The following is a 27,413-nucleotide window of genomic DNA, read 5'->3' on the forward strand; positions in this document are numbered from 1 at the left end:
AATCAACGCACATTCTCCTCGAACCATCTTTCTTGTTCACAAATAGCACTGGGGCTCCCCAAGGGGATGAACTTGGGCGGATGAAACCTTTTTCTAGTAATTCTTCTATTTGTTTCTTCAGTTCTACTAAATCTTTGACATCCATTCTATAAGGTCTTTTCGAGATAGGTGCGGTTCCGGGTAATAATTCAATAGAAAACTCTATATCACGGTCAGGTGGCATACCTGGTAATTCCTCCGGAAGTACGTCTGGGTATTCGCACACTACTTTGATATTTTCCAATGGCTTTTCTTCCAAGTGATTGATCACTGTTTTCCCTTTTTCATCTGTTGACTTGTCTATGTTAACTTGGATTCTTTCACCTTGAGGACTTGTCAACATAATTGTTCCGTTGGCACACTGTATCACTCCATCACAACTTTTCAACCAGTTGCATCCAAGAATCACATCAATACCGTTGGATCCTAGGACCACTGGGTTGACTGAAAAATCTATTCCTTGAATCTTGATATTAACATGGGGGCATGAGTGTGTGGCCTTCATGTCACCTCCCGGTGAACTAATGTGTAATATCTTCTTAAGAGGGTACTTAGGTATGTTGTGTTTTTCCACAAATGACTCAGTTATAAACGAATGTGATGCTCCAGAGTCAAATAAAACTGATGCAGGTATGGAGTTAACAAGGAACATACCATACACTATGTCGGCATCCTCAGGCACTGACTCTGCGGTGACGTGATTGACCCTTCCTCTGCTCTGGTTCTGCGGTGTCTTGTTCTGAGAAGATCCACGAGCGGGGGTGTTCTGGTCATTCCTCTGATTATTGCCTTTCTGGGGTGTCTGCTGGTTGCGCCTTGGGCAGTTGTTGGCATAGTGGCCTAGCTCACTGCACTTGAAACATCCATTGTGTTGGACAGGTGCGTTGTTTCTGGCCTGCGTGTTACTGGCGCCACCTTGACGGTTCTGAGAACTCCCACCAGACCTCTGGTTGGTCTGAGAGTTACTCCTTTGTTGGTTCTGATTTTGATTATTTCTCTGGCTTTGCTGTCCAGAGTGTTGCACTTGATAATTGTTTCCGCCTTGATTTCCAGAGCGGAACTGCGAACCTTGAGCGTTGTTCGGGCGGGTGTTCCTGCTTGACTGACCTTGAAATTTCCTTTTGTGGTCAGATAGCTCCTTTCTTTTACTTTCAAGGCCAATTGTCTTGTTCAGCAGTGTCTGGAAATTGGGAAATGTATGGCTCTGAAGTTGATAATTCAGAGGTCCAAATAGTCCTTCCAGGAAACGATCTTGGCGCTTCTCATCTGTATCCACTTCTTCAGGGGCATAGCGTGAAAGCTGAGTGAAGCGATCACGATACTCGCTTATAGACATATTCCCTTAAGTAAGGGAAAGTAATTCCTTCTTATTCAACTTCATAATTCCCGAGGGGATGTGATGAGCGCGGAAGTTCTCTTGGAACTCCTGCCAAGTTATAGTATCTGCGTTGGGGTGTGCCGCTGTGAAGGCATCCCACCAATCGGACGCAGCTCCCTCGAGTCTTCCCGAGGCGTACAAGACCTTCTCCCGGTCGTTGCACTGGGTGATGTCCAGCTTCTTTCCAATGACCTTTAGCCAGTCATCGGCATCCAGAGGATCAACCGCATGAGAGAATGTTAGCGGATGATGACTCATGAAATCCCGGTGCTTATCTCTGGCCGGGGGTGCATACTGCTGCTGCTGGGGTTGCTGATTCTGTTGGTTCTGTTGTATCTGCTGAACAGCCACAGTGATTCCTTGCTGATAGTCGCCTAGAGGGGGGGTGAATAGGGCGAAACTGAAATTTACAAATATAAACACAACTACAAGCCGGGGTTAGCGTTAGTAATAATAAATGAGTCCGCAAGAGAGGGCGCAAAACAAATCCCAAGCGAATAAGCAAATGAGACACGGAGATTTGTTTTACCGAGGTTCGGTTCTTGCAAACCTACTCCCCGTTGAGGAGGCCACAAAGGCCGGGTCTCTTTCAACCCTTCCCTCTCTCAAACGGTCCCACGGACCGAGTGAGCTTCTCTTCTCTAATCAAAGCCGGGAACAAAACTTCCCCGCAAGGGCCACCACACAATTGGTGCCTCTTGCCTTGATTACAATGGAGTTGTGATCTCAAGAACAAGTGAGAAAGAAAAGAAGCAATCCAAGCGCAAGAGCTCAAATGAACACGGCAAATCACTCTCACTAGTCACTAGGGCTTTGTGTGGAATTGGAGAGGATTTGATCTCTTTAGTGTGTCTAGAATTGAATGCTAGAGCTCTTGTAGTAGTTGAGAAGTGGAAAACTTGGATGCAATGAATGGTGGGGTGGTTGGGGTATTTATAGCCCCAACCACCAAACTTGACCGTTGGCTGGAGGCTTCTGCTCGATGGCGCACCGGACAGTCCGGTGCACACCGGACAGTCCGGTGCCCCTGCCACGTCATCACTGCCGTTGGATTCTGACCGTTGGAGCTTCTGACTTGTGGGCCCGACTGGGTGTCCGGTGCACACCGGACATGTACTGTTTGATGTCCGGTGCACCGGTATGGGCGTGCCTGCCGTCTGCGCGCGCTGCGCGCGCATTAAATGCACCGCAGGGAGCCGTTGGCGCCGCAGGGAGCCGTTGCTCCGCTGGCACACCGGACAGTCCGGTGCACACCGGACAGTCCGGTCAATTTTAGCGGAGCGGCTGCCGCGCGAACCCGAGGCTGGCGAGTTCAGGAGGCCGAGCTTCCTTGGAGCACCGGACATGTCCGGTGCACACCGGACAGTCCGGTGAATTATAGCGCGCCGGCTTCCGAGAATTCCCGAAGGCGAAGAGTTTGAGTCTGAGTCCCCTGGTGCACCGGACAGGTACTGTTCACTGTCCGGTGGCACACCGGACAGTCCGGTGCGCCAGACCAGGGGTGCCCTCGGTTGCCCCTTTGCTCCTTTATTGAATCCAAAACTTGGTCTTTTTATTGGCTGAGTGTGAACCTTTTACACCTGTATAATCTATACACTTGGGCAAACTAGTTAGTCCAATTATTTGTGTTGGGCAATTCAACCACCAAAATTATTTAGGAACTAGGTGTAAGCCTAATTCCCTTTCAATCTCCCCCTTTTTGGTGATTGATGCCAACACAAACCAAAGCAAATAGAGAAGTGCATAATTGAACTAGTTTGCATAATGTAAGTGTAAAGGTTGCTTGGAATTGAGCCAATATAACTACTTTACAAGATATGCATGGAATGTTTCTTTCTTTATTTAGCATTTTGGACCACGTTTGCACCACGAGTTTTGTTTTTGCAAATTCTTTTGTAAATCCGTTTCAAAGTTCTTTTGCAAATAGTCAAGAGTGAATGAGAGTTTTGCAAAGCATTTTCAAGATTTGGAATTTTCTCCCCCTGTTTCAAATGCTTTTCCTTTGACTAAACAGAACTCCCCCCTAAATTAAATCCTCCTCTTAGTGTTCAAGAGGGTTTTGAAGTAAGATTTTTGAAATCCCCCTTTTGAGCATAATAGGACAACAATTGATAAATACTTTTGGAAAACGCTAAGTTTTTGAAATTGGTGGTGGTGGTGCGGTCCTTTTGCTTTGGGCTCATTTCTCCCCCTTTTTGGCATGAATCGCCAAAAACGGAATCATTAGAGCCCTTGGTGTAATTTCTTCCCCTTTGGTCATAAGTAAATGAGTTAAGATTATACCAAAGAAGAAGTCCGGTCCTTTTGCTTTTGAGCTTTTACTCTCTCCCCCAAGGATGAAGTCCTTTTTTTTGATGCTCATTTCTCCCCAAGGAATAGAGAGTTGCTCGGAGTGATGGCGAAGTATGAGTTACGGAGTGGAAGCCTTTTTCTTCGCCGAAGACTCCAATTTCCTTTCAATATACCTATGACTTGGTTTGAAATGGACTTGAAAACATATTAGTCATAGTACATAAAAGAGATATAATCAAAGGTATTCAAAAGAGCTATGTGTGCAAGCTAGCAAAAGAAATTTCTAGAATCAAGAATATTGAGCTCATGCCTAAGTCTGGTAAAAGATTGTTCATCAAGTGGCTTGGTAAAGATATCGGCTAATTGATCTTTAGTATTAATGTAAGAAATCTCGATATCCTCCTTTTGTTGGTGATCCCTAAGAAAATGGTACCGAATGGCTATGTGCTTAGTGCGGCTATGCTCGACGGGATTGTCGGCCATTTTGATTGCACTCTCATTATCACATAGCAAAGGGACTTTGGTTAATTTGTAACCGTAGTCCCGCAGGGTTTGCCTCAACCAAAGCAATTGCGCGCAACAATGACCTGCGGCAATGTACTCAGCTTCGGCGGTGGAAAGAGCGACTGAATTTTGCTTCTTTGAAGCCCAAGACACCAAGGATCTTCCCAAGAACTGGCAAGTCCCCGATGTGCTCTTCCTATTGATTTTACACCCCGCCCAATCGGCATCCGAATAACCAATCAAATCAAATGTGGATCCCCGAGGGTACCAAAGCCCAAACTTAGGTGTATAAGCCAAATATCTCAAGATTCGTTTTACGGCCGTAAGGTGTGATTCCTTAGGGTCGGATTGGAATCTTGCACACATGCAAACGGAAAGCATAATGTCCGGTCGAGATGCACATAAATAAAGCAATGAACCAATCATCGACCGGTATACCTTTTGATCCACGGACTTACCTCCCGTGTCGAGGTCGAGATGCCCATTAGTTCCCATGGGTGTCTTGATGGGTTTGGCATCCTTCATCCCAAACTTGGTTAGAATGTCTTGAGTGTACTTCGTTTGGCTAATGAAGGTGCCCTCTTGGAGTTGCTTGACTTGGAATCCTAGAAAATACTTCAACTCCCCCATCATAGACATCTCGAATTTCTGTGTCATAATCCTACTGAACTCTTCACATGTAGACTCGTTAGTAGACCCAAATATGATATCATCAACATAAATTTGGCATACAAACAAGTCATTTTCAAGAGTTTTAGTAAAGAGTGTAGGATCGGCTTTTCCGACTTTGAAGCCATTAGCAATAAGGAAATCTCTAAGGCATTCATACCATGCTCTTGGGGCTTGCTTGAGCCCATAAAGCGCCTTAGAGAGCCTATAAACATGGTTAGGATACTCACTGTCTTCAAAGCCGGGAGGTTGCTCAACATAGACCTCTTCCTTGATCGGTCCATTGAGGAAGGCACTTTTCACGTCCATTTGATAAAGCTTAAAGCAATGGTAAGTAGCATAGGCTAATAATATGCGAATTGACTCAAGCCTAGCTACGGGTGCATAGGTTTCACCGAAATCCAAACCTTCGACTTGCGAATACCCTTTGGCCACGAGTCGAGCTTTGTTCCTTGTCACCACACCATGCTCATCTTGCTTGTTGCGGAAGACCCATTTGGTTCCTACAACATTTTGGTTAGGACGTGGAACTAAATGCCATACCTCGTTCCTTGTGAAATTGTTGAGCTCCTCTTGCATTGCCACCACCCAATCCGAATCTTGGAGAGCTTCCTCTACCCTGTGTGGCTCAATAGAGGAAACAAAAGAGTAATGTTCACAAAAATGAGCAACCCGAGATCGAGTAGTTACCCCCTTATGAATGTCGCCGAGGATGGTGTCGACGGGGTGATCTCGTTGGATTGCTTGGTGGACTCTTGGGTGTGGCGGCCTTGGTTCTTCCTCATCCTCCTTTTCTTGATCATTTGCATCTCCCCCTTGATCATTGCCATTATCTTGAGGTGACTCATCTTCTTGATTTTGCCCTTCATCAACTTGAGCCTCATCCTCATTTTGAGTTGGTGGAGATGCTTGCATGGAGGAGGATGGTTGATCTTGTGTATTTGGAGGCTCTTCGGATTCCCTAGGACACACATCCCCAATGGACATGTTCCTAAGCGCTATGCATGGAGCCTGTTCTTCACCTACTTCATCAAGATCAGCTTGCTCTACTTGAGAGCCGTTAGTTTCATCAAACACAACGTCACATGAGACTTCAACTAGTCCAGTGGACTTGTTAAAGACCCTATATGCCCTTGTGTTTGAGTCATAACCAAGTAAAAAACCTTCTACAGTTTTAGGAGCAAATTTAGATTTTCTACCTCTTTTAACAAGAATAAAGCATTTGCTACCAAAAACTCTAAAGTATGAAATGTTGGGCTTTTTACCGGTTAGGAGTTCATATGATGTCTTCTTGAGGATTCGGTGAAGATATAACCGGTTGATGGCGTAGCAGGCGGTGTTGACTGCTTCGGCCCAAAACCGGTCCGGTGTCTTGTACTCATCAAGCATGGTTCTTGCCATGTCCAAAAGAGTTCGATTCTTCCTCTCCACTACACCATTTTGTTGTGGCGTGTAGGGAGAAGAGAACTCATGCTTGATGCCCTCCTCCTCAAGGAAGCTTCCAATTTGAGAGTTCTTGAACTCCGTCCCATTGTCGCTTCTTATTTTCTTGATCCTTAAGGCGAACTCATTTTGAGCCCGTCTCAAGAATCCCTTTAAGGTCTCTTGGGTTTGAGATTTTTCCTATAAAAAGAATACCCAAGTGAAGCGAGAATAATCATCCACTATTACAAGACAATACTTACTCCCGCCGATGCTTATGTAAGCAATCGGGCCGAATAGATCCATGTGGAGTAGCTCAAGCGGCCTGTTGGTCGTCATGATGTTCTTGTGCGGATGATGGACTCCAACTTGCTTCCCCGCCTGGCATGCGCTACAAATCCTGTCTTTCTCAAAATGAACATTTGTTAATCCTAAAATGTGCTCTCCCTTTAGAAGCTTGTGAAGATTCTTCATCCCAACATGGGCTAGTCGGCGATGCCAGAGCCAACCCATGTTAGTCTTAGCAATTAAGCATGTGTCGAGTTCAGCTCTATTAAAATCCACTAAGTATAGCTGACCCTCTAACACACCCTTAAATGCTATTGAATCATCACTTCTTCTAAAGACAGTGACACCTATATCAGTAAAAAGACAGTTGTAGCCCATTTGACATAATTGGGAAACAGAAAGCAAGTTGTAATCTAATGAATCAACAAGAAAAACATTGGAAATGGAATGGTCAGGTGAAATAGCAATTTTACCCAAACCTTTGACCAACCCTTGATTTCCATCCCCGAATGTGATAGCTCGTTGGGGATCTTTGTTTTTCTCATATGAGGAGAACATCCTTTTCTCCCCGGTCATGTGGTTTGTGCACCCGCTGTCGAGTATCCAACTTGAGCCCCCGGATGCATAAACCTACAAAACAAATTTAGTTCTTGACTTTAGGTACCCAAACTGTTTTGGGTCCTTTGGCATTAGATACAAGAACTTTGGGTACCCAAACACAAGCCTTGGAGCCCTTGTGTTTGCCCCCAACAAACTTGGCAACGACCTTGCCGGATTTGTTAGTCAAAACATATGATGCATCAAAAGTCTTAAATGAAATGCTATGTTCATTTGATGCATTAGGAATTTTCTTCTTAGGCAACTTGGCACGGGTTGGTTGCCTAGAACTAGATGTCTCACCCTTATACATGAAAGCATGATTGGGGCCAGAGTGAGACTTCCTAGAGTGAATTTTCCTAATTTTGCTCTCAGGATAACCGGCAGGGTACAAAATGTAACCCTCGTTATCCTGAGGCATGGGAGCTTTGCCCTTAACAAAGTTAGACAAATTTTTAGGAGGGGCATTAAGTTTGACATTGTCTCCCCTTTGGAAGCCAATGCCATCCTTAATGCCAGGGCGTCTCCCATTATAAAGCATGCTACGAGCAAATTTAAATTTCTCATTTTCTAAGTTGTGCTCGGCAATTTTAGCATCAAGTTTAGCTATATGATCATTTTGTTGTTTAATTAAAGCCATATGATCATGAATAGCATCAATATCAACATTTCTACATCTAGTACAAATAGATACATGCTCAACAATAGATGTAGATGGTTTGCAAGAATTAAGTTCAACAATCTTAGCATGAAGAATATCATTTTTATCTCTAAGATTGGCAATGGTAACTTTGCAAACATCAAAATCTTTAGCCTTAGCAATCAAACTTTCATTCTCTAATCTAAGGCGAGCAAGGGAAATGTTTAATTCTTCAATCCTAGCAAGCAAATCATCATTATTATCTCTAGGATTGGGAATTGAAACATTACAAACATGAGAATCAACCTTAGCATTTAAACTAGCATTTTCATTTCTAAGGTTGTCAATCATCTCACGGCAAGTGCTTAGCTCACTAGATAATTTTTCACATTTTTCTACCTCTAGAGCATAAGCCTTTTTAACCTTAACATGTTTCTTGTTTTCTTTAATTAGACAGTCCTCTTGGGAGTCCAAAAGGTCATCCTTTTCATGAATAGCACTAACTAATTCATTTAATTTTTCTTTTTGAGCTATGTTAAGGTTGGCAAAAAGGGAACGCAAATTATCCTCCTCATCACTAGCATTATCATCACTAGACGATTCATATTTAGTGGAGGAGTTGGATTTAACCTTCTTCTTTTTGCCGTCCTTTGCCATGAGGCACTTGTGGCCGACGTTGGGGAAGAGAAGTCCCTTGGTGACGGCGATGTTGGCGGCGTCCTCGTCGTCGGAGGAGTCGCTTGAGCTCTCGTCGGAGTCCCACTCGCGACAAACATGGGCATCGCCGCCCTTCTTCCTGTAGTACCTCTTCTTCTCCTTTCTTCTCCCCTTCTTGTCGTTGCCTCGGTCACTGTCACTAGATATAGGACATTTAGCAATAAAATGACCGGGCTTACCACATTTGTAGCAAACCTTCTTGGAGCGGGGCTTGTAGTCTTTTCCCCTCCTTTGTTTGAGGATTTGGCGGAAGCTCTTGATGACGAGCGCCATCTCCTCATTGTCAAGCTTGGAGGCGTCTATTGGTTGTCGACTTGGTGTAGACTCCTCCTTCTTTTCTTCCGTCGCCTTGAATGCAACGGGTTGAGCTTCGGATGTGTCGCCAAGCTCGTTGATTTTCCTCGAGCCTTCTATCATGCACTCAAAACTTACAAAATGCCCGATAACTTCCTCGGGGGTCATTTTAGTGTATCTAGGATTACCACGAATCAATTGAACTTGAGTGGGATTTAGAAAAATGAGAGATCTTAAAATAACATTTACCACTTCGTGGTCGTCCCACTTCTTGCTCCCGAGGTTGCGCACTTGGTTCACCAAAGTCTTGAGCCGGTTGTACATGTGTTGTGGCTCCTCCCCTTTGTGAAGCCGGAACCGACCGAGCTCCCCCTCGATCGTTTCCCGCTTGGTGATCTTGGTGAGCTCATCTCCCTCGTGCGCAGTTTTGAGCACATCCCAAATCTCCTTTGCATTTTTCAACCCTTGCACTTTGTTGTATTCTTCCTTGCTTAGAGAGGCAAGGAGTATGGTTGTGGCTTGAGAGTTGAAGTGCTCGATTTGGGCCACCTCATCCTCATCATAGTTTTCATCCCCTACGGATGGTACCTGCGCACCAAACTCAACAACATCCCATATGCTTTTGTGGAGCGAGATTAGATGAAATCGCATTAAATCGCTCCACCTAGCGTAATCTTCACCATCAAAAGTTGGTGGTTTGCCTAGTGGGACGGAAAGTAAAGGTGTATGTTTGGAAATGCGAGGGTAGCGTAGAGGGATCTTACTATACTTCTTGCGCTCTTGGCGCTTAGAAGTGACGGAGGGCGCATCGGAGTCGGAGGTCGATGTTGATGAAGTGTCGGTCTCGTAGTAGACCACCTTCCTCATCCTCTTGTGCTTGTCGCCTTTCCGATGCGGCTTGTGGGAAGAAGATTTTTCCTTCTTCTCTTTGTGGTGAGAAGAAGATTTCTTCTCCTTCCCTTTGTTGGAGGAGCTCTTCTTCTTCTCCCTCCTTTTGGTGCGGGACTCTTCCGATGAAGTGCTCCCGTAGCTTGTAGTGGGCTTTTCGCCGGTCTCCATCTCCTTCTTGGCGTGATCTCCCGACATCACTTCGAGCGGTTAGGCTCTAATGAAGCACCGGGCTTTGATACCAATTGATAGTCGCCTAGAGGGGGGGTGAATAGGGCGAAACTGAAATTTACAAATATAAACACAACTACAAGCCGGGGTTAGCGTTAGTAATAATAAATGAGTCCGCAAGAGAGGGCGCAAAACAAATCCCAAGCGAATAAGCAAATGAGACACGGAGATTTGTTTTACCGAGGTTCGGTTCTTGCAAACCTACTCCCCGTTGAGGAGGCCACAAAGGCCGGGTCTCTTTCAACCCTTCCCTCTCTCAAACGGTCCCACGGACCGAGTGAGCTTCTCTTCTCTAATCAAAGCCGGGAACAAAACTTCCCCGCAAGGGCCACCACACAATTGGTGCCTCTTGCCTTGATTACAATGGAGTTGTGATCTCAAGAACAAGTGAGAAAGAAAAGAAGCAATCCAAGCGCAAGAGCTCAAATGAACACGGCAAATCACTCTCACTAGTCACTAGGGCTTTGTGTGGAATTGGAGAGGATTTGATCTCTTTAGTGTGTCTAGAATTGAATGCTAGAGCTCTTGTAGTAGTTGAAAAGTGGAAAACTTGGATGCAATGAATGGTGGGGTGGTTGGGGTATTTATAGCCCCAACCACCAAACTTGACCGTTGGCTGGAGGCTTCTGCTCGATGGCGCACCGGACAGTCCGGTGCACACCGGACAGTCCGGTGCCCCTGCCACGTCATCACTGCCGTTGGATTCTGACCGTTGGAGCTTCTGACTTGTGGGCCCGACTGGGTGTCCGGTGCACACCGGACATGTACTGTTTGATGTCCGGTGCACCGGTATGGGCGTGCCTGCCGTCTGCGCGCGCTGCGCGCGCATTAAATGCACCGCAGGGAGCCGTTGGCGCCGCAGGGAGCCGTTGCTCCGCTGGCACACCGGACAGTCCGGTGCACACCGGACAGTCCGGTGAATTTTAGCGGAGCGGCTGCCGCGCGAACCCGAGGCTGGCGAGTTCAGGAGGCCGAGCTTCCTTGGAGCACCGGACATGTCCGGTGCACACCGGACAGTCCGGTGAATTATAGCGCGCCGGCTTCCGAGAATTCCCGAAGGCGAAGAGTTTGAGTCTGAGTCCCCTGGTGCACCGGACAGGTACTGTTCACTGTCCGGTGGCACACCGGACAGTCCGGTGCGCCAGACCAGGGGTGCCCTCGGTTGCCCCTTTGCTCCTTTATTGAATCCAAAACTTGGTCTTTTTATTGGCTGAGTGTGAACCTTTTACACCTGTATAATCTATACACTTGGGCAAACTAGTTAGTCCAATTATTTGTGTTGGGCAATTCAACCACCAAAATTATTTAGGAACTAGGTGTAAGCCTAATTCCCTTTCACTTGCAGAATCTGCATCTGGGCGGCGATGAGCTGCTCCATATTGGGATTTGGTGGGGGTGGTGGTGGTACTTGTTGACCACGCTGGTTCCGGTTATTGTTGTTAGGTCCTTGGCGTGCGTTCACCATCTGATTGGTTAGGAGGTGAAGTCCTTAGAGAAGTGGGGAGTAGAAAAGATTCTAGAGGGGAATTTCTTAAGTTTATGTTTTTTTAATGCTCTTATGGCCATCAGATATTGCACTCAAACAAAAATCCAACTCAAACATATCAAACATCACCATCACATTGTTGTTATTATTATAGTATAACACTATTTTATCGTCTACTGCGTCTAGCTTATTTCAATAAACTATCCTATCAACCTAAAGGAGTATGGTGATAGACTCAGGGGTTCCATAACAAAGCCTTCCAAAAGGAATGAGGATAAGGCAGAGAAAGACGTTTCTTCTTCATCATCCAAAGGTGGGTAGAGGGTGTTGGCCGATCTTGAGCAACATAAGTAATACTTTTGTAAACAGTTCTTCTGATAGCAACCTTCCGATAGACGAGAGAAAATCAGACTAGAAGAGTTGAATATAAAGGAGTTGAGTTTTGAGATAAATTAAGTTTTTGAAAGACTAACTAGGCTTTCCATTTCTAACTAGTCTAACGACCTAGGGTCAGCATAGCTTTGATACCACTTCTGTCACACCCGGTTCCAGGGGGTAGAACCGAGCGCATACCATATGTGTGCCAGGATCCATTTCCACACATATGTTGACGTCACAAGTGTAATATATCAAAAGACAATGCAATAAAGGCGTAAAGAGAGTATAATACTTTATTACATCATCTGAACATTGTATCTTGAACAAGTATCACATCAAAGTAAAGCGGAAATAAATAACAGGGGCAATCTCCCACAGGAAGATGACCGGCGTATCGTTAGACTTAGAATTCCTCATCGATAAAATCTCTATCAAAGTCTCCAGCATCACCCTCTGATCAAAATATTAGCAAGGGTGAGCTCACTTATGGTCGGGGCTCAGCAAGTGGGGAAAAAATTAATGCAGGTATAACAAGGTGAGGCTAAGGTTGAGCAGTAAGCATTTTAGTTGGTCAACATTTTATTAACAACACATGTCTTACTAATAAGTGTGAATCCCAAGTATCCCAATTAAACAAAGGAATATGAGTATAACAAAAACACTTAAGTGAAACCACTTAAGCAAATTATTGGCAGATCATCGGATCTCAATTTAATTCCATCTTCAAGTTCAATTATCATGTGAGGAGTCCAGGTCGCTCATAACCGGGAGCACGGCTGATATATCAGTTTTACACTCTGCAGAAGTGGTACAACTTTACCCACAAGCCATGTATCCCATCTAGCCCGGGTTGATCAGACCCTTAAACACTGCCGAGGTGAATGGCTAGGGATCCATTATGAGGCTTTCACAAAATACACTTAATACGAAGCAACCCGCTAAGGTTTCTAAAGACGATGGTGGTGGCCCCCTGGGTGAGGTACCTTAGCCAAGAATACGTCCCCATGTTAACGTGGGCTGCCAGCACCTACCGCTCCCCCTCTTGCCCATATTTCAGGTAAGGTTGCTAGGCACTAAGCATATAGAGCTAATTACCAAAGCCAGAGCCATGATAGCACTCGTGGTCGCACTGTTATCCTGGGTGGTCACTCCATGTTCCAATTATTTCGGAATAATGTTATCTTAACCATCGGGTTAATGTCATAATTGCCAATTAATTTTTTGGAACATTAAAACCAACTAATGAGTGACATTAAAAATCATTAAGTTGAGCGATAGCATAAATTTTGCACAGCTTAATAATTTTCCCAGGTTAAACAAGGAATACATGTAGTAAATCTAGAAAATCCTTAATTAGGTAAACCCATCAAATTATGCAATATATCAAAATGTAAACATTATTATATGCAATGAGTAGGTACAAACAGAATATGCAGAGGGATAATCCACTTGCCTTGCTCAAACGCGTCCTGTGGTTCGTCTTCGAACGTATTCGAATCCTCTACCACACAGTCGACTTCTAATAGAGTCGCACATCGCACATATAGAGATAAAACATACACCAATAAATAAACACGCACCATTATATAAACATACACCATTCAACAAACAATAAAACATACATTATACAAATCATACTTATAAAAGGAAGACATCTAAAAATAAAACTTGATTTGTAACTATAATATAAGTCTATTCATATCGACGATCATCTCATTTGCTATAGGGTAAAATACTAATCATTTAGTCTTGATAATTCACTAGAGAGATCTATGAGGCAAATTTGACTATGGAAGTGTGTACTGTATAACTTCATTAATATCGATATAGTGCTAAACCAAACTCTATGGAGTTAGTTTAATTAGCTAATCAATTATTTCTACTGGATAGTACGTGGGGTATATTTTATTATTTCTTTCTAAAATAAAATTATAGTAGACGTTACAATATTATTTAAAAAGTCACGTAACCTTGATATTTAAGAGAACTAAATTAACCTACCAATTTAATTCTACTATTTAGTTTACAGTGGACATAGTCGCTATATTATTTTATTAATCGAGACTCTAGCATGACTAGCAATTGGTGTATGATCGCACATACGGACACATACGGTGTGACTAAAAATTTATAGTTCATCCTGAGCAAAGTTAACAGTAGGATTATTCACTAGTATTTTTGTTACAAATATATGGCCTATGTACCTATCCCTTAATCCTTCACTCTAGTAATCTTATTCAACAGACATAACCAAATTAAGGTACACAAATGTGAAATGTAGCATACACTAATTAAAATAGATCATCAGATTCATATGAAATTAATCGTTCATTATACACGTGATTTCAAACTAAAGAATATACAACTAAAATTTCATAATGATACCGAAATTAGGTCATGATAGCACCTAAAATCACGTGGGCTTATTTTCTCTTCTTTTGAGCTGAAAAAATTTATCTAAATAATTTTTACACAGTATCACAGGCTAGATTCAATTGCGTTCACCTTGCTGTTACTTGTGCTGGGGCACGGCTGGCGGCGTCGAGGTCAACCGGGCTAGCGCTGAGCAGAGGGAAGCAGAGGGGAGACGACGTGGACGAGCAGGCAACCTCGTCGTCGATGGGAAGAAGCCAATGGCGCCTGGAGTCGTTCCCCATAGAGACGGCGCTAAGCGGCCTGAGTACAGAGAGTGAGGAGGGAGCAGAGACGCATAGGCTGGGCAGGGATTGAGCGGAGGCTAGCTGTGCTGTATTTATAGGGAGCTTAGGGGAGAGATTATGGCCGGTTTAAAGGCTTCGTGATGGCCCTTAGATGCACCGTTTCATTCCACTATGAAAACAAGAGCTGTAAACACCATTAATGGAGGAGGAATGGCTCGGCGGAAGAAACTGTCACGATGTTTGCGGCTGGACGTGGGCACGGGCACTAGGCAAGGGTGGCGTGGGGAGGTGGGTAGCCGTGAGGAGTGGAGGTGATGGGGAGGTGAGCAGCCATCGAGATGAACCGGCGGCGGCGGCGGCGGCTGTGTCCGGCTCTGGCTTCGTGCGTCCAGCAGAAGAGGAAAGAGTGGAGAGAAGAAGTGTGAGAGAATGACGTATGGGTCCCACTTGCTAGTGAGAAAACGTGAGTGACATGAGACACGCCAGGCTGTGCGATGTGGCCGTCCAGGCTGATCGTTCATGCATTTTTTTTCTTTTTGTTGTTGTTTTTCAAAATCGACTCCCTTTTTAAAAAAAATATAAATGTGTATATATATATGAATATGAATATATATTAATATTCCAAAAATCTAAAAATATTAATACTTTCATAAATAAAGTACCAAATATTAATTTTAGACGAAAATCTATTTCTTTTTTTAATAACTTGTACTTTGCAATAGGGAGAAAAAAACTTTGCAATGCATTAACAAACAAAAATCATGCTCCAATAATGAATGCATCAAACATTTGGTAGATTTCAATTATTCACAAAATTTGTTAAACCCGATTATATCACTACTTTAATTATTCAAAATTATTTTTCATCCTAATGAAAGTGAATTAAATTAGATTGTTTTTAATAGATGGATTTGAGGTGTTACAGAATAGGAGCCTTTTCTCCTTTTCTTGATACATTATTGTGTTGCCTTCTTGATGATGAACCTAGCTTGACCTTGGGTGCACCTACCTTATCAAGGTTAGTTGTACAAGCATTCATATCATAAAGACAAGTTATGCATGGAATTTACAACTTTGTGATCCAATTCAATGTGAAGCATATGGATACCGATTGAAGTAGATTTCTAAGATATCAAAATATGAGTTTCCAAAATTTAGAGAGTATGGATAACTAATTGTACCTTTTACAGTTTAAAAATCATATCCATGTTAGTGCACATGTATGTGATGAATATCAACAAAAAGGATTCTTATGCACTTTTAGATTTAACGATAAGGGAATTTTAAACTGCATCAAGAGTAGCTATTTAGAAAATAAAGATTACAATCCATATGAATGAGATACAAATTTACCATTTTGGATTGTCTTAGTATATCTTACTCAAGTGAAACTTATTCTCTATGACACAAGATATATAATGTTCTCCCACTAGATATGTGCATCAAGTATTTGAATGACTTGCCACATGCACTTTCAATTCAGTTAAGAGTCTCATGAGGAGTATATTACATATCATGGTCAAGGCATGACAAATTTGCAATGAATTAACTTATGCCTAAGAATACTTACCACTATATAGAATGTACCATTTATTATACCAATTTGACAGATCTTACTATCTGTGGTGGTGTCACCTTAGTATTCTTCTTTTCATCATTTGTGAAGACTTCCTTCTTTGTTATCTCTTTTCCTTTTAAAACTAGTCGATAAAACACTTTGAAAAGAGATATTAATAGTACAAGGAAGTATTTAATGAATGATGATATCTATATATGAATGACAAACAAATCATCATTTATGAGGCGTAAAGGCATAAATTAAATTCCTTTTAAGTTAATGCACATGGAGTAGTGAATTCACAATATGCATTAATTTACAAATTTAAGCCAAAAGGAATTTAACCTTCATATTGACATTCCTTTCCATAGAATATATTATTACCAATTGAAAGAATGCCACTTGGAAGGAACTAATATTGATCAACTACCAATTGAAGCAATTTGTTCCATACCTTTGCCTTAAGCATTCCTAATCTTCCTTTTAGGTGAAGATTAACCTTTAAAGCTTGTGATTTTACCAATTGAAAGAGCACAATCTCTACTTATGAATTTCCATGAAATATCTTAAAAGAGATTGTATTAGTAACACAAGCAATATTTTCCTATTTAGCAACCTCTAGTATATGAATGACAAGAAGGTTACTAAAACAAGGAAACCTCATGATATGAACTAAATTACCCTTACAAGCATCATGCATAACATCAATTGTAAAAAAGATGAAAGTAGCATGATTATTTAATTAAGTTTACATGACAAGTTTAATTCATAGCATGGTGAGTGATTAATGGAGAAGACTCAAAACCAATTTAAACAAGAATGAATACATCACATAGTATTGGTTCGATCTTCTTTGAATGTTGAATGACACACTCCATTTGGGAAACACATTCTCATGTTGTGAGACTACATAAACACTTAGATAGAAACATTAGTCTCACAACTCTAGTCATATAGAGAATTCCCCATTTGGTAAGTGCTATAAGAATTTGAATTTCTTACTTAGCACTCTATTCATTTAAGAACATGGGATAATACTCTTTATGTCTAGGTCATGGCAATATTATGATGATTAACTTGAAATATGCCACAAGATACATATAATCAATTTAAAGCATGTAGATTGTCACAATATAAAAATATGAACTTTCAATCTACCATATAATTAGATCCTTTCCAAAGCAAGGTAAAATCTTTTAAGTTCATTCTCAAGTGCTTCATTTTTCCTATGTGGCTACAAAAGACACAAAGGAATATACCAATTAAAAGCAATGTGCACTTAAGAATTAATTGTTACCATCCTTTGGATATCACTTGGTTGTAGGCCTTTTGCTTGATTCTCACAAAGGTTAATCCTTATTCCCTACAACACAAGTTCTTGCTAGAGATGAATATGAAGTTAGTGATATAACAACTCAATTCATCTTTGGGTCAATCTTAAAGGATAGACAATGTAAGATTGATAGCTTGAGATAAGAATTGAGTTGAACCGCTCAAGCACCCCAAAGCTTCATATCATCTCTGGGTACCTGCAAAACTTATTAAGTTCATTTTGGTACCCATCTCATGATAGGTCCATCAAGGTTAGCCAATAAGGACTTAGGCACCCAAATAGCCTTGGTCCTAGAATGTGGTGAACTCATCACCTTTCTAGCACAAGAGTCAAATTTGGGTCTCCTAAGCATATTTGAATGTATTGACAAGTTAGGCTTAGGAGTTTTACCCTTTGGACAAACCTTGAATAGATGACCTTTTTCACGGCAATTGTAGCAAATGCGATGCTTGTCCTTGCAATGCATTTGCCTTTTGCTTTCATCCTTTTTGATGGTCATCTTTGTTGATCGTGCAAGGTCTTGATTCTTCATGTGGGGGCATGAATCAATTTCTGGGCCTTCTCCTTGCATCCATAGCACCTCCTATCGCTTCTCTTTGATCTTTCTTTGTTGAAGCACATAGGTACATTGTTAGAGCAAATCATATGAGCATTAATTTTCTCACCATGGATTTTGCTCATGCTCTTCTTGGAAAGCTTGGTATTCTTTTGAAGGGGTTTTGTGCATGCTACGGTTGTCCCCTTCTCAAGCTTTTTCACCATATTATCACGGTTATCTTGAGAAGGTTGAGCATGACACTTTCCCTTCAAACGAGTTAAGCTCCTTCTTAGCATTCCAACTTCTTCCTTGAGCTCTTTATTTTCTTGTGTGATAGAAATATCACTAATTCCTGAAATTTCTAGCTCAATGGAAGATTGGCTTTCTTGAGAGCAACATTTGTTAGCACATGATAATATAGTTTCTACTTGAGTACATGTGCATATGTGAGGTTGGTATGATTTCAAATTAGTTAACACAACCTCATGAGCCATTTCTAACATGATATGTGAATCCATCAATTTATTATGAGAGCACACAAGCATATCATGTTTTTCTTGTAAAGCTAGATTTTCAATATTTAGCTTTTCTGTTGTGTTCTTGAGCATATCATTTTTACTTTCTAATTGAGCAATATATGATGAATGATTAACAACTTTAATTTGCTCAATTGAAATGTCTTCATACCTTTGGACCAAATCATCATGAGAGCACTTTAGCTTCTCATGCTCTTTGGTCAACTTTTCTAAATCTTCGATTTTTCTGATGAGGAAGTCTTCTTGCTTATGAAGCATTTCTTTTTGTTCTTCCGCTCTTTTCATGAGTTTGAGCAAGCTCATCCGATGTTTCTTGCTTAGCTGAGCGAAGAATTGTTGAAGATCATCCTCATCTTCACTATCACTTTCTTGCTCCTCCTCATCCTCACTTTCGCTTTCACTGTCACTCCCATTAGCAATAAAGCACATATGAGAAGTGGATTTGAAAGACGAACCTTGTGAAGAGGTGGATTCGTCGTTTGGTCTCCATCGATCATTTTCTTCTTCAATTTTGTTCTTCACCTCATCTTCCTTCATTTTGAGGAACATCCTTTCGGCGACTCTCATGGCAAGATCTATTGCCCTAGGATCAACATCTGCACCAAAAGATGAAGTCGAGACAATCTCAACTTTTTCAAGCTTAGAAGCACTTTCGTTTCTTATTCCCCCCGACATGATCTTTTCCTCACGCGGTTAAGCGTTAGAACGAGGATTAGGCTCCGATACCAATTTAAAGTTGCCTAGAGGGGGGGTGAATAGGTAAGTTAAAACTTTTTCAACAAAAACTAGAAACAAACTAGGTAAAATCGTCCGGTGTCAAAACCGATGCAACTGGTTTGAACGAGCTCAACTAAAGAATGAGATATAAAACTGAATTGATCTCGAAATTCACCCAGTTAACTTTGGAAATGAGATGTTCTAAATGATCCACAGGGTTCAAAGTAGTAGATCTGAGAAGGGCACTTCTCAAAATCCACACACCAAAAAGATATGAACAAATCTTCCACGGAATGGTGAGAGAACGAAGAACACAAACAAACACAATGAGCAAGAACACAAGAGACACAAGATTTATCCCGAGGTTCGGTCACACCACCAAGGTGCCCTACTTCCTCGTTGAGGCGCCCACAAAGAGCCGGGTCTCTTTCAACCCTAATCCTCCCTTTGCCGACCACAAAGGTCAAGCTCACACACTAATCTTTGCTCAAACGAGCGGGTAATACAAACTTTATTGCGGTCTTCCACAAGATTTGGAGACTCACAAGAGACACCTAGTCGTCTAGGAGCTAGAAGCTCCAAGAGTAATGAATCCACAAAGAACTCGATGTAGTACCAAAGCTCGAATGAAGAAGTGCAAGAGAGATTTGGAGATGAAGCACAAAAACCGCAGCTCTCAAACTCACTCAAAAATTTCTCTCTAAAGATTTGAAATGGGAGAGGCAAGAGATGTGTGAGAGAGAGTGGGAGGTGTTCTTCAAGTTAGAAATGGAGTTTTGGGTCGTGCTCTTGTGTATGGGGAGAGAGGTAGGAGTGAGTATATATAGGTGGAGCTCAAAACTAGCCGTTGGGCAGATTTTTCTGTCTGAGACCGGTTGAACCGCCCCTGGCTGGTCCGGCAGACTGTCTGCCAGTCTGACTGTCAGACTGACTGGAAGACTGACCTGCGGACTGGTCAAGTTGACCAAGACCGGTTGAACCGCCCCTAAGACCGGTTCAACCACCTGGGGTAGGCTGACAGACAGTCTGCCGGTCAGACTGGCAGACTGCAAGTCAGACTGCAAAGACAGGTCCTGACATCGGTTGAACCGCCCCTAGGGCCGGTTCAACCGCCTGGGGGTCACACTGGCAGTCAGTCTGCCAGTCAGGAGGTCAGACTGGTCAGGTGACCCTGACACCGGTTGAACCTCCCCTAGGGCCGGTTCAACCGGTTTTGACCAGTGAGGTCCGGGGAAAATACCCCGGCTGAACTTTCCCTGGACACCGGTTGAACCTCTCTGGACCCCGGTTGAACTTGCCCTGGACCCCGGTTGAACCTCTCTAGACCCCGGTTGAACTTGCCCTGGACCCCGGTTGAAGTTGAAGTTCAGCTGGAGTTGAGAAAGCTCAACTCAGCTGACGTTCAGCTCAGCTGAAAAGCTCAGCTGCAGCTAAAGAAGCTCAGCTCAGCTGAAGTTCAGCTCAGCTAAAAAGCTCAGCTGCAGTTTAAGAAGTTCAGCTGCTTTTCAACAAGAACACTCTAGGTTTCTCAAACCTAACCACGGTCAACCATAGAATGTTCAAGAGATTTTTGGTTTTCAAAAATAGCTTTTGAATATAGAGGCTTGAGCTTTGGCAAACACCAACCTTCTTTTTTTGGATCCCTCTTTATAGTACGACGATTCCTATACTCAAGTTAAATAAAATATAATTAAGTAAACTCCTTGAGTAATTGGCGTCTCATGTGTGATTTCTCCATGGCGTTGCTTCATAAGGATCACAAACATCTTTGTCTCACCTTTTGAAGCAAACATAAATCAAACCCTGTGACTTGTACCATATCACCATGTATGAGTTCAAATCATGGCTTCAAGTCACCTTGCTGATGCATCAACATGTTATAACTCTTCATAGCTGATTAGTTCATTGACTAAGTGCAAGTACTCTCTTCTTCACCTTAGCCATGGTACCTCGGTCCACAAGTCGTCGCTTGGCCTTCACCTTCGCTTAGTTCCTCGAAGCCCTTTCCTTGCTATCTTCACCCTATCAAGCCATTCTTGAGTCACATCATTTTGAGCATCCACTGAGAGAATCATTTCTTCAATATTGTGAACCTTGCTTGAATGTCTTCTAGATATAACTGTTAAGATTAATCAAGCTCTAGTTTGATTCTCATAGAAGCATATATGGACTGATAGTAATATGGTCAAGCCAATTCACGATTCCTCATATCTTATTCACTTTGGCTTGACCTATCCTCTTAATCACTTCATCCTCTATTCTGATCATATGTATGTAGTGATTTCTCAGGTCTTGTCCATATATTCAAACCAATGTAGAGATCATATTATAAACATTTGAATTGTCTCATTGGTTATTTAACCTCGTGTTGAACCTTTGTTCACTGATCATTATACACTATTCAAGTATGTTCATTATACTGAATTTCCTGTTCAACACTTAGCAAACTTGTTAGACCTTTAAATGTGTTGTTATCCAAATCACCAAAACTCACAAAAGGGATGAATGCACTTTCACGAATATTGCACCTCGTATTCATGAATATGGCACATGACTAAAACACAATATTCGTCAACCCAAGAAACATACAAATGACACATTCACATTCCTTGTGGCCTTACTTCTTATACTGTTATTATAGAGCACCTTCTTTGGTGCCAGACCATGAATGAAGAATTTCAGGCACTCCTCAGGAACAAGACACAATACTTAATATCACTACATGTTCGTATTAATATTATTAACTGTAAATTGGTATTCAAGTTAAAGCACAAATTAAATGGTTCTATTAACCAATACAAAGCTCATTTAGTTACTAAAGGATTTAAACAACAATATGTGTTGATTATGATGATATTCTCTTCTGTTTCTCACTTTGTTCTTCTTTCGCTTGGTTGTTGGAATTTCTCATTTGGTTGTCACTGATCATATGCATAATTCTTATGATGTGTAGGGTGTTTTCCATGATTTGAGTGATGGATTCCTAAATCATATGTGTAGTGTACACTATTATATGGTTCATGTAGATTTTTCAACTGATTTGTAATAATATCTTTTGATAAATTTGTTGGCAAGTTCGATGGTACATCGGTGCCATAAGCTTTGTTTGCATTATTTAAAAGATCATGGTGCATTTGGTCCTTTCCTACCATTACCTACACCATTATGTGATTGTGACCTACAAGCCTTTGTGAAGCAATCAAGGCATGTTGAGTCACTCGATCGTGCTTACTACAGATGCCAAATGAAGTGTCCCTTGGGACATGAACACGTTGGTGAATTGATGGATATGAAATGTTTGATCTAAAGATTATGTTGTTTATGTTCAACCCTTAGAAGAGCTGACCATATTATGAGTTGATTCGTTGGGTTCTGCCACCACCAAACCCTCCATAAATGATAGAGGACAAGAAGCTCGATGATACTTTGAATTATTTTGTGAACTATTGTCTTGTTTTGCACTATGGAACTAAAGTGATATTGATTAATCCTAGACAAGGATGGAAGTGGGTATTCGAATTGTTAGGACAAATTTAATATTTTAAAATAGATATGTATGAAATTTGAAGCTAATATTTTCTTATGTTATCATGCAAATTATTATAAATAAGTATAAAATTTTGCATAGATTGTTTTATACATTATTTGCTCCCTACAACAAAAGGATAAAAAATATCCATATCCGAATCATATCTAAATTATATATATATATATATATATATATATATATATATATATATATCATTTGAGAAGATATATGATAAATTTAAGATTTACCTTTTATGGATCTTTACAAGCTCAATGCTAAAAACAAGAATATGAATTTATATATCAGATTTTATATCCTATTTATTCACAATAAAATAAAAAGACAAAAAAAAATTGATACCCGGATAAGTATCCATTTTCATCTCCAATCCTAGACAAGGTGGTCCTTCAATCTCTTCCTGTGTGGATTGCCATGCATCTAGTGTAAGTGCTCATGTAATGAATCCATTTAGAAGGACATGTTAGCACATAGAACATTTTTTTGGATATTTGGTATGTAGGGAGGCTGGCCATTTTTTGATTTTGAGGAGCACATTTGTGGATCCAAGTCACATTGACAGTAAGATTACATTGTTGTGGAGTTCCAAGCAGGTATTAGGAGTCGCCTTGCAAGAGGTCGCTAGACCGTAAGTGTGGTATCAAGATTTGTGAAGGAGTTGTTCTGTCTGAGCTAGGATACAGTTACTAATGTGGCAATTCTAATGGAGATATTTTTGGGTGAGTTCACGGACATGTGCTCTAGTCGATAATTAATAAATTAAGCAACAATAGCCATTATTCTATTTGAGTTGCGATGTGTGTTTGATTAGGAGGGAAGGACATACAAATGGCATGGTTCTCCTTGTCATGGAGATTTAGTAGAGCGGCTAAAGCTACGTTCATCGCTAACTAATTCTTATTAGAAAAATGAAAATCTCTTAAAAAAAATAGGGTTCCTAAGCTAGCCTAAAAAAACATTTGGATGTCGAACAGGCGGACCCCAGTCCCATCCCAAAGGTCAAGCGAAATCCAATTACCATGATTACATGAACGCAGAGCAAACGCCCCATCTGTGTTTGGGCTGCACATGGCGGTTTCATCCGTCGCCCTGCGGTCTGCGGCTCCAGTAGCTAGCATCACGCATTTCGGCTGAGCAACGTGGCCGATGGCCGCGGCCGGCCACCGGGTAGTGGTTTCACAAGCACCGAAATGCATTTAATATGAGAATATCCAGCACAAAAATCAATTGAACGTTTTGAGAACGAAAATAACACCCGCCGATACTATACCATAAATAAAGTTCAAGAAATCCACCCCTGCCCGCCGCCGCCTCTTCCTTCCGGCCGGTCTTCGTTTCGACATCCAGGAAATGGCTACCGCGGCGCGCCTCCTCCTCGTCGTGGTGCTTCTCTCCGCGGCGATACCGATCCCGTCCTTCGCGACAAGCTTCGTCGTCGGCGACAAGAGGCATCGCTGGGCTCCCAACGTCAACTATACAGACTGGGCGGACCGTCACCAGTTCCACGTCGGCGACTGGCTCGGTATCATTCTCCTCCCCTATATCTATCTACCTTTACATACTCATCAACATCAAACAGCCCGTGTGATGGAGATCTAGCTTTCGGCAAAAGAATTGATCTAAGGGTGGGAAGACGCGTTAATTTGCACGCATGCAGAATTCAGGTACGAGAGGGACAGGTTCGATGTGGTGCAGGTGAACGAGACGGCATACGCGGCGTGCGACGCCAGCAGCCCCATCCTCAGCTACAGCCGCGGCCACAACTTCGTCTTCCGGCTCAACCACACGGGCCGGTTCTACTTCATCTGCAGCCGCGGCTACTGCTGGAGTGGCATGAAGGTCTCCGTGCTCGTCCAGCCGCCGCCGCCGCCCCCGTCGCTGCCGCCGGCGTCCCACTCCCACGCGTCAAGCGCCAGTGCGCGTGTGCGGCCGGCGGCCGGGCTTTGGTGTGCGGCTCTCTCTACCTTGCTGGGCTGGGCGGTGCTCACGCCGCCGCTGTCGTTTCGGGTCTGGAGTTCTGGACGTCCAGGCGCGCACACGAGTCTAAACTCTAAAGCTGTTTGCTAATGTACTACCCATTTCTTCTTTTTTTAGTATGGAAATAAGAGTTCCGGCTTTAGCATAAAGATGTGTGCCAATACATGACGATTATTGCACCAGAGAGCAGTTGCTTGAATAATTAAACTAACTTAAAGAAAACAAAATATCATGACTATAGAAAACACTATACATCTTCAATTTTTGCATCCATGAATTGCAAAGACTTACATCGCCACCACCTCCAAAGCTCGACATACATCGAGGATTTATTGATGCTTTTGCTCCTTCTGTAGGAGTCTCCAGAATTTGGACCAGTGAGTATCCCTGAAAATAACCTACAGAATTGATGATATTGATTTATGATTAAAAGCCACCTCGTTTCGACAGATCCAGATGGACCAGATGTACTAGTACTACACATTTCTAACAGCAGGTTGGCGTGTGGAAGGAAATAAATAATCGAGAAAATGAAACGTTATACTACAAACGTTTGAATGACCTGTTCCTATATTGCCAGTAGGCACGCATACCTACCGGAAACTAACCATAAATCTTTGAAATTCGGCATCAACACAACACATTTTACGTCATACAGAAAATCGAGGAAAAGAAGCAAAAACGGATCCATGAGGCAACTACGCTTTGGTTGAAGTATCAAAACCTAAGGATCGGTATGTGGCAAGAAAACATATTTACATAGTGTATATCATCTGAAATCTATGTGAATAATAGTTGTCGAAGTTTGAGTCTGAATGGAGTGCTCTATAACTAGGTTAGTTGGTTCCTGGTTGAGTCTACCAGTGGTGCTCAAGTGCTACAAGCATATACTGACTAGGTATCTCGGAAAGTACCACTATTGTTGTTGTTGCAATCTCTAGAGTAAGAGTGACTAGTAGTACTATAAAGAACCTTACAGGGGGTTCAAGCTCTGGCGAGGCGATAAATGAGAGTCTCTCAATGGGCACACGTTGAGTTGAGGAGTAGGATGCACAGTGATCTCATTGAAAGTAGCAGACAAACTCCTAGCCATTTTAACTATAGGCGTGGTCTGAGTTGATATGTAGTCTGAACGTAGGTAATATGTTGTTGAGCCGAAATTTCAGGTCATTCGTCTTCGGATTGAAACCAGCTGTTCAGACTGCTATTGCTGCAATTCATAGAGACAAAACACTGTAGTAGAAGCCGTTTCAGATTAAAGTCAAGCGAATCCTAGTGTACCAAATAGCTAATCATTCTACAGTGATGGTAAATAAGCAAACTGAAATAGTGATGGACCATGGCTCTGATGTCCACTACACTGTAGGTGCTAGAGTGACTTATTGAATAGGAGAGATCAATGGAGGTGCACAAGTGAAACATAGCATATGAGTCATGGATATGAGAGACTACTAATGAGTAGGAGTTGCTACTAAAACTAGGCAGGTTCGATCGCTAATAAAACTAGGTAGGGTCGACTTGTGCTACCTAGTAGAAGGGCAAAACTGAGCAAAAAACACGACTAAGGGTAAAAATGAGGAAGGTGGCAAAACTAAGGGTATGGATTTAAATAGACACTTGAGTTTACTGCTCAGATCTTACTTTCACACATTGACCCAACCGATTGACATGTAGTGTCAAAGAATAAGAAAGAACATAAATAAGCAATATAAAGTAGAGATGGGTAATACTGACAAAGCAAGCAAAGAGATGAGTAGGAGAGCAATGGTTTGCTACCTTAGTCACCGATGACACTGAGGAGGGAGAGAACTCTAATCAAGGATCCATTAGATTAGCAAATACACAAGACCGTAAGAAGTAGCAGAGAACTAAGTAAAAGGATAGTTCTCGAAAGATTGGGACATTCATTGAACACTTGGTGGGTGAGGAGTATTGACCTAGGAGAGGCAACACTATAGTGAAGAGAGCAGTAGGGGCTACTAATCTATCAAAAAGGGAATAATTATTGGTGTGCAGGGATGTGTGTGCTCGTCGATGAGCAGATTGATGCTGGTGAGCACATGGGGCAACTCGTAGGGTGGAGTAGTGGATGTTGGTGCATGTGGAACGGTGTGAGCATAAAGAGCAATGGAGCTGACATAGCATGGCGTGGTAGAGGGCACGAGTGTAGGGCGTGGATGCACGCAGTGCTATAGCCGTGGGGGCTGATGGAGTTACAACGACATCCAAGGGTATCACAGATGCGAGAGAAGAGTAGGTGACGAATAGAGTGAACATGGCACCACTACACAAATTAGATGGGGAAGAGTGTATCTAAGCCCTAATCTGGATGTTGGGTCGTCAAACGCAGCACTGTCGGGCCAACGAGTATGGTCCGACACATGTGCAAAAAGTGCTAGAGAGCTTCTATAGGCCATCGGTCTGATGAGTATCGTTGGATGGTACGATGGAACTATGTAGTTGGCATGGTGCATTGTACATCACCGTAAGACTAGTTCGATCCCCAATTGCCCATAGAGACACTCCCATCAGACAGTACAATGGAACAATGCAAATACATAGTAACACAAATAGTATCATCAGATTGATCTCACTCCTAATGAAGAGCAATGGTTGGACTAATCGGTGTCACTATTCCATATGTAAACTTAACAGTAGAGTTGTTAGAGTTGTTAGACTGGTATGACGTTGTAGTCTAATGCCTAAAAATATGTTTTTTTCTTT

General features: G+C 42.2%; 1 protein-coding gene across 1 annotated transcript; it reads left to right on the plus strand.

Moving 5' to 3' along the window:
• The first annotated feature begins 23,925 nt into the window (after positions 1 to 23,925).
• LOC100285959 (blue copper protein) lies at positions 23,926 to 24,865 on the plus strand. The gene is made up of 2 exons (NM_001158848.2): positions 23,926 to 24,234; positions 24,370 to 24,865. The coding sequence occupies exons 1-2, from the start codon at positions 24,063 to 24,065 to the stop codon at positions 24,777 to 24,779; spliced, it is 582 nt and encodes a 193-aa protein (NP_001152320.1). The 5' UTR covers positions 23,926 to 24,062; the 3' UTR covers positions 24,780 to 24,865.
• Positions 24,866 to 27,413: the final 2,548 nt, after the last annotated feature.

This window comes from Zea mays, chromosome 3, assembly GCF_902167145.1.
Source record: "Zea mays cultivar B73 chromosome 3, Zm-B73-REFERENCE-NAM-5.0, whole genome shotgun sequence".
In the NCBI taxonomy this organism is placed as follows: Eukaryota; Viridiplantae; Streptophyta; class Magnoliopsida; order Poales; family Poaceae; genus Zea; species Zea mays.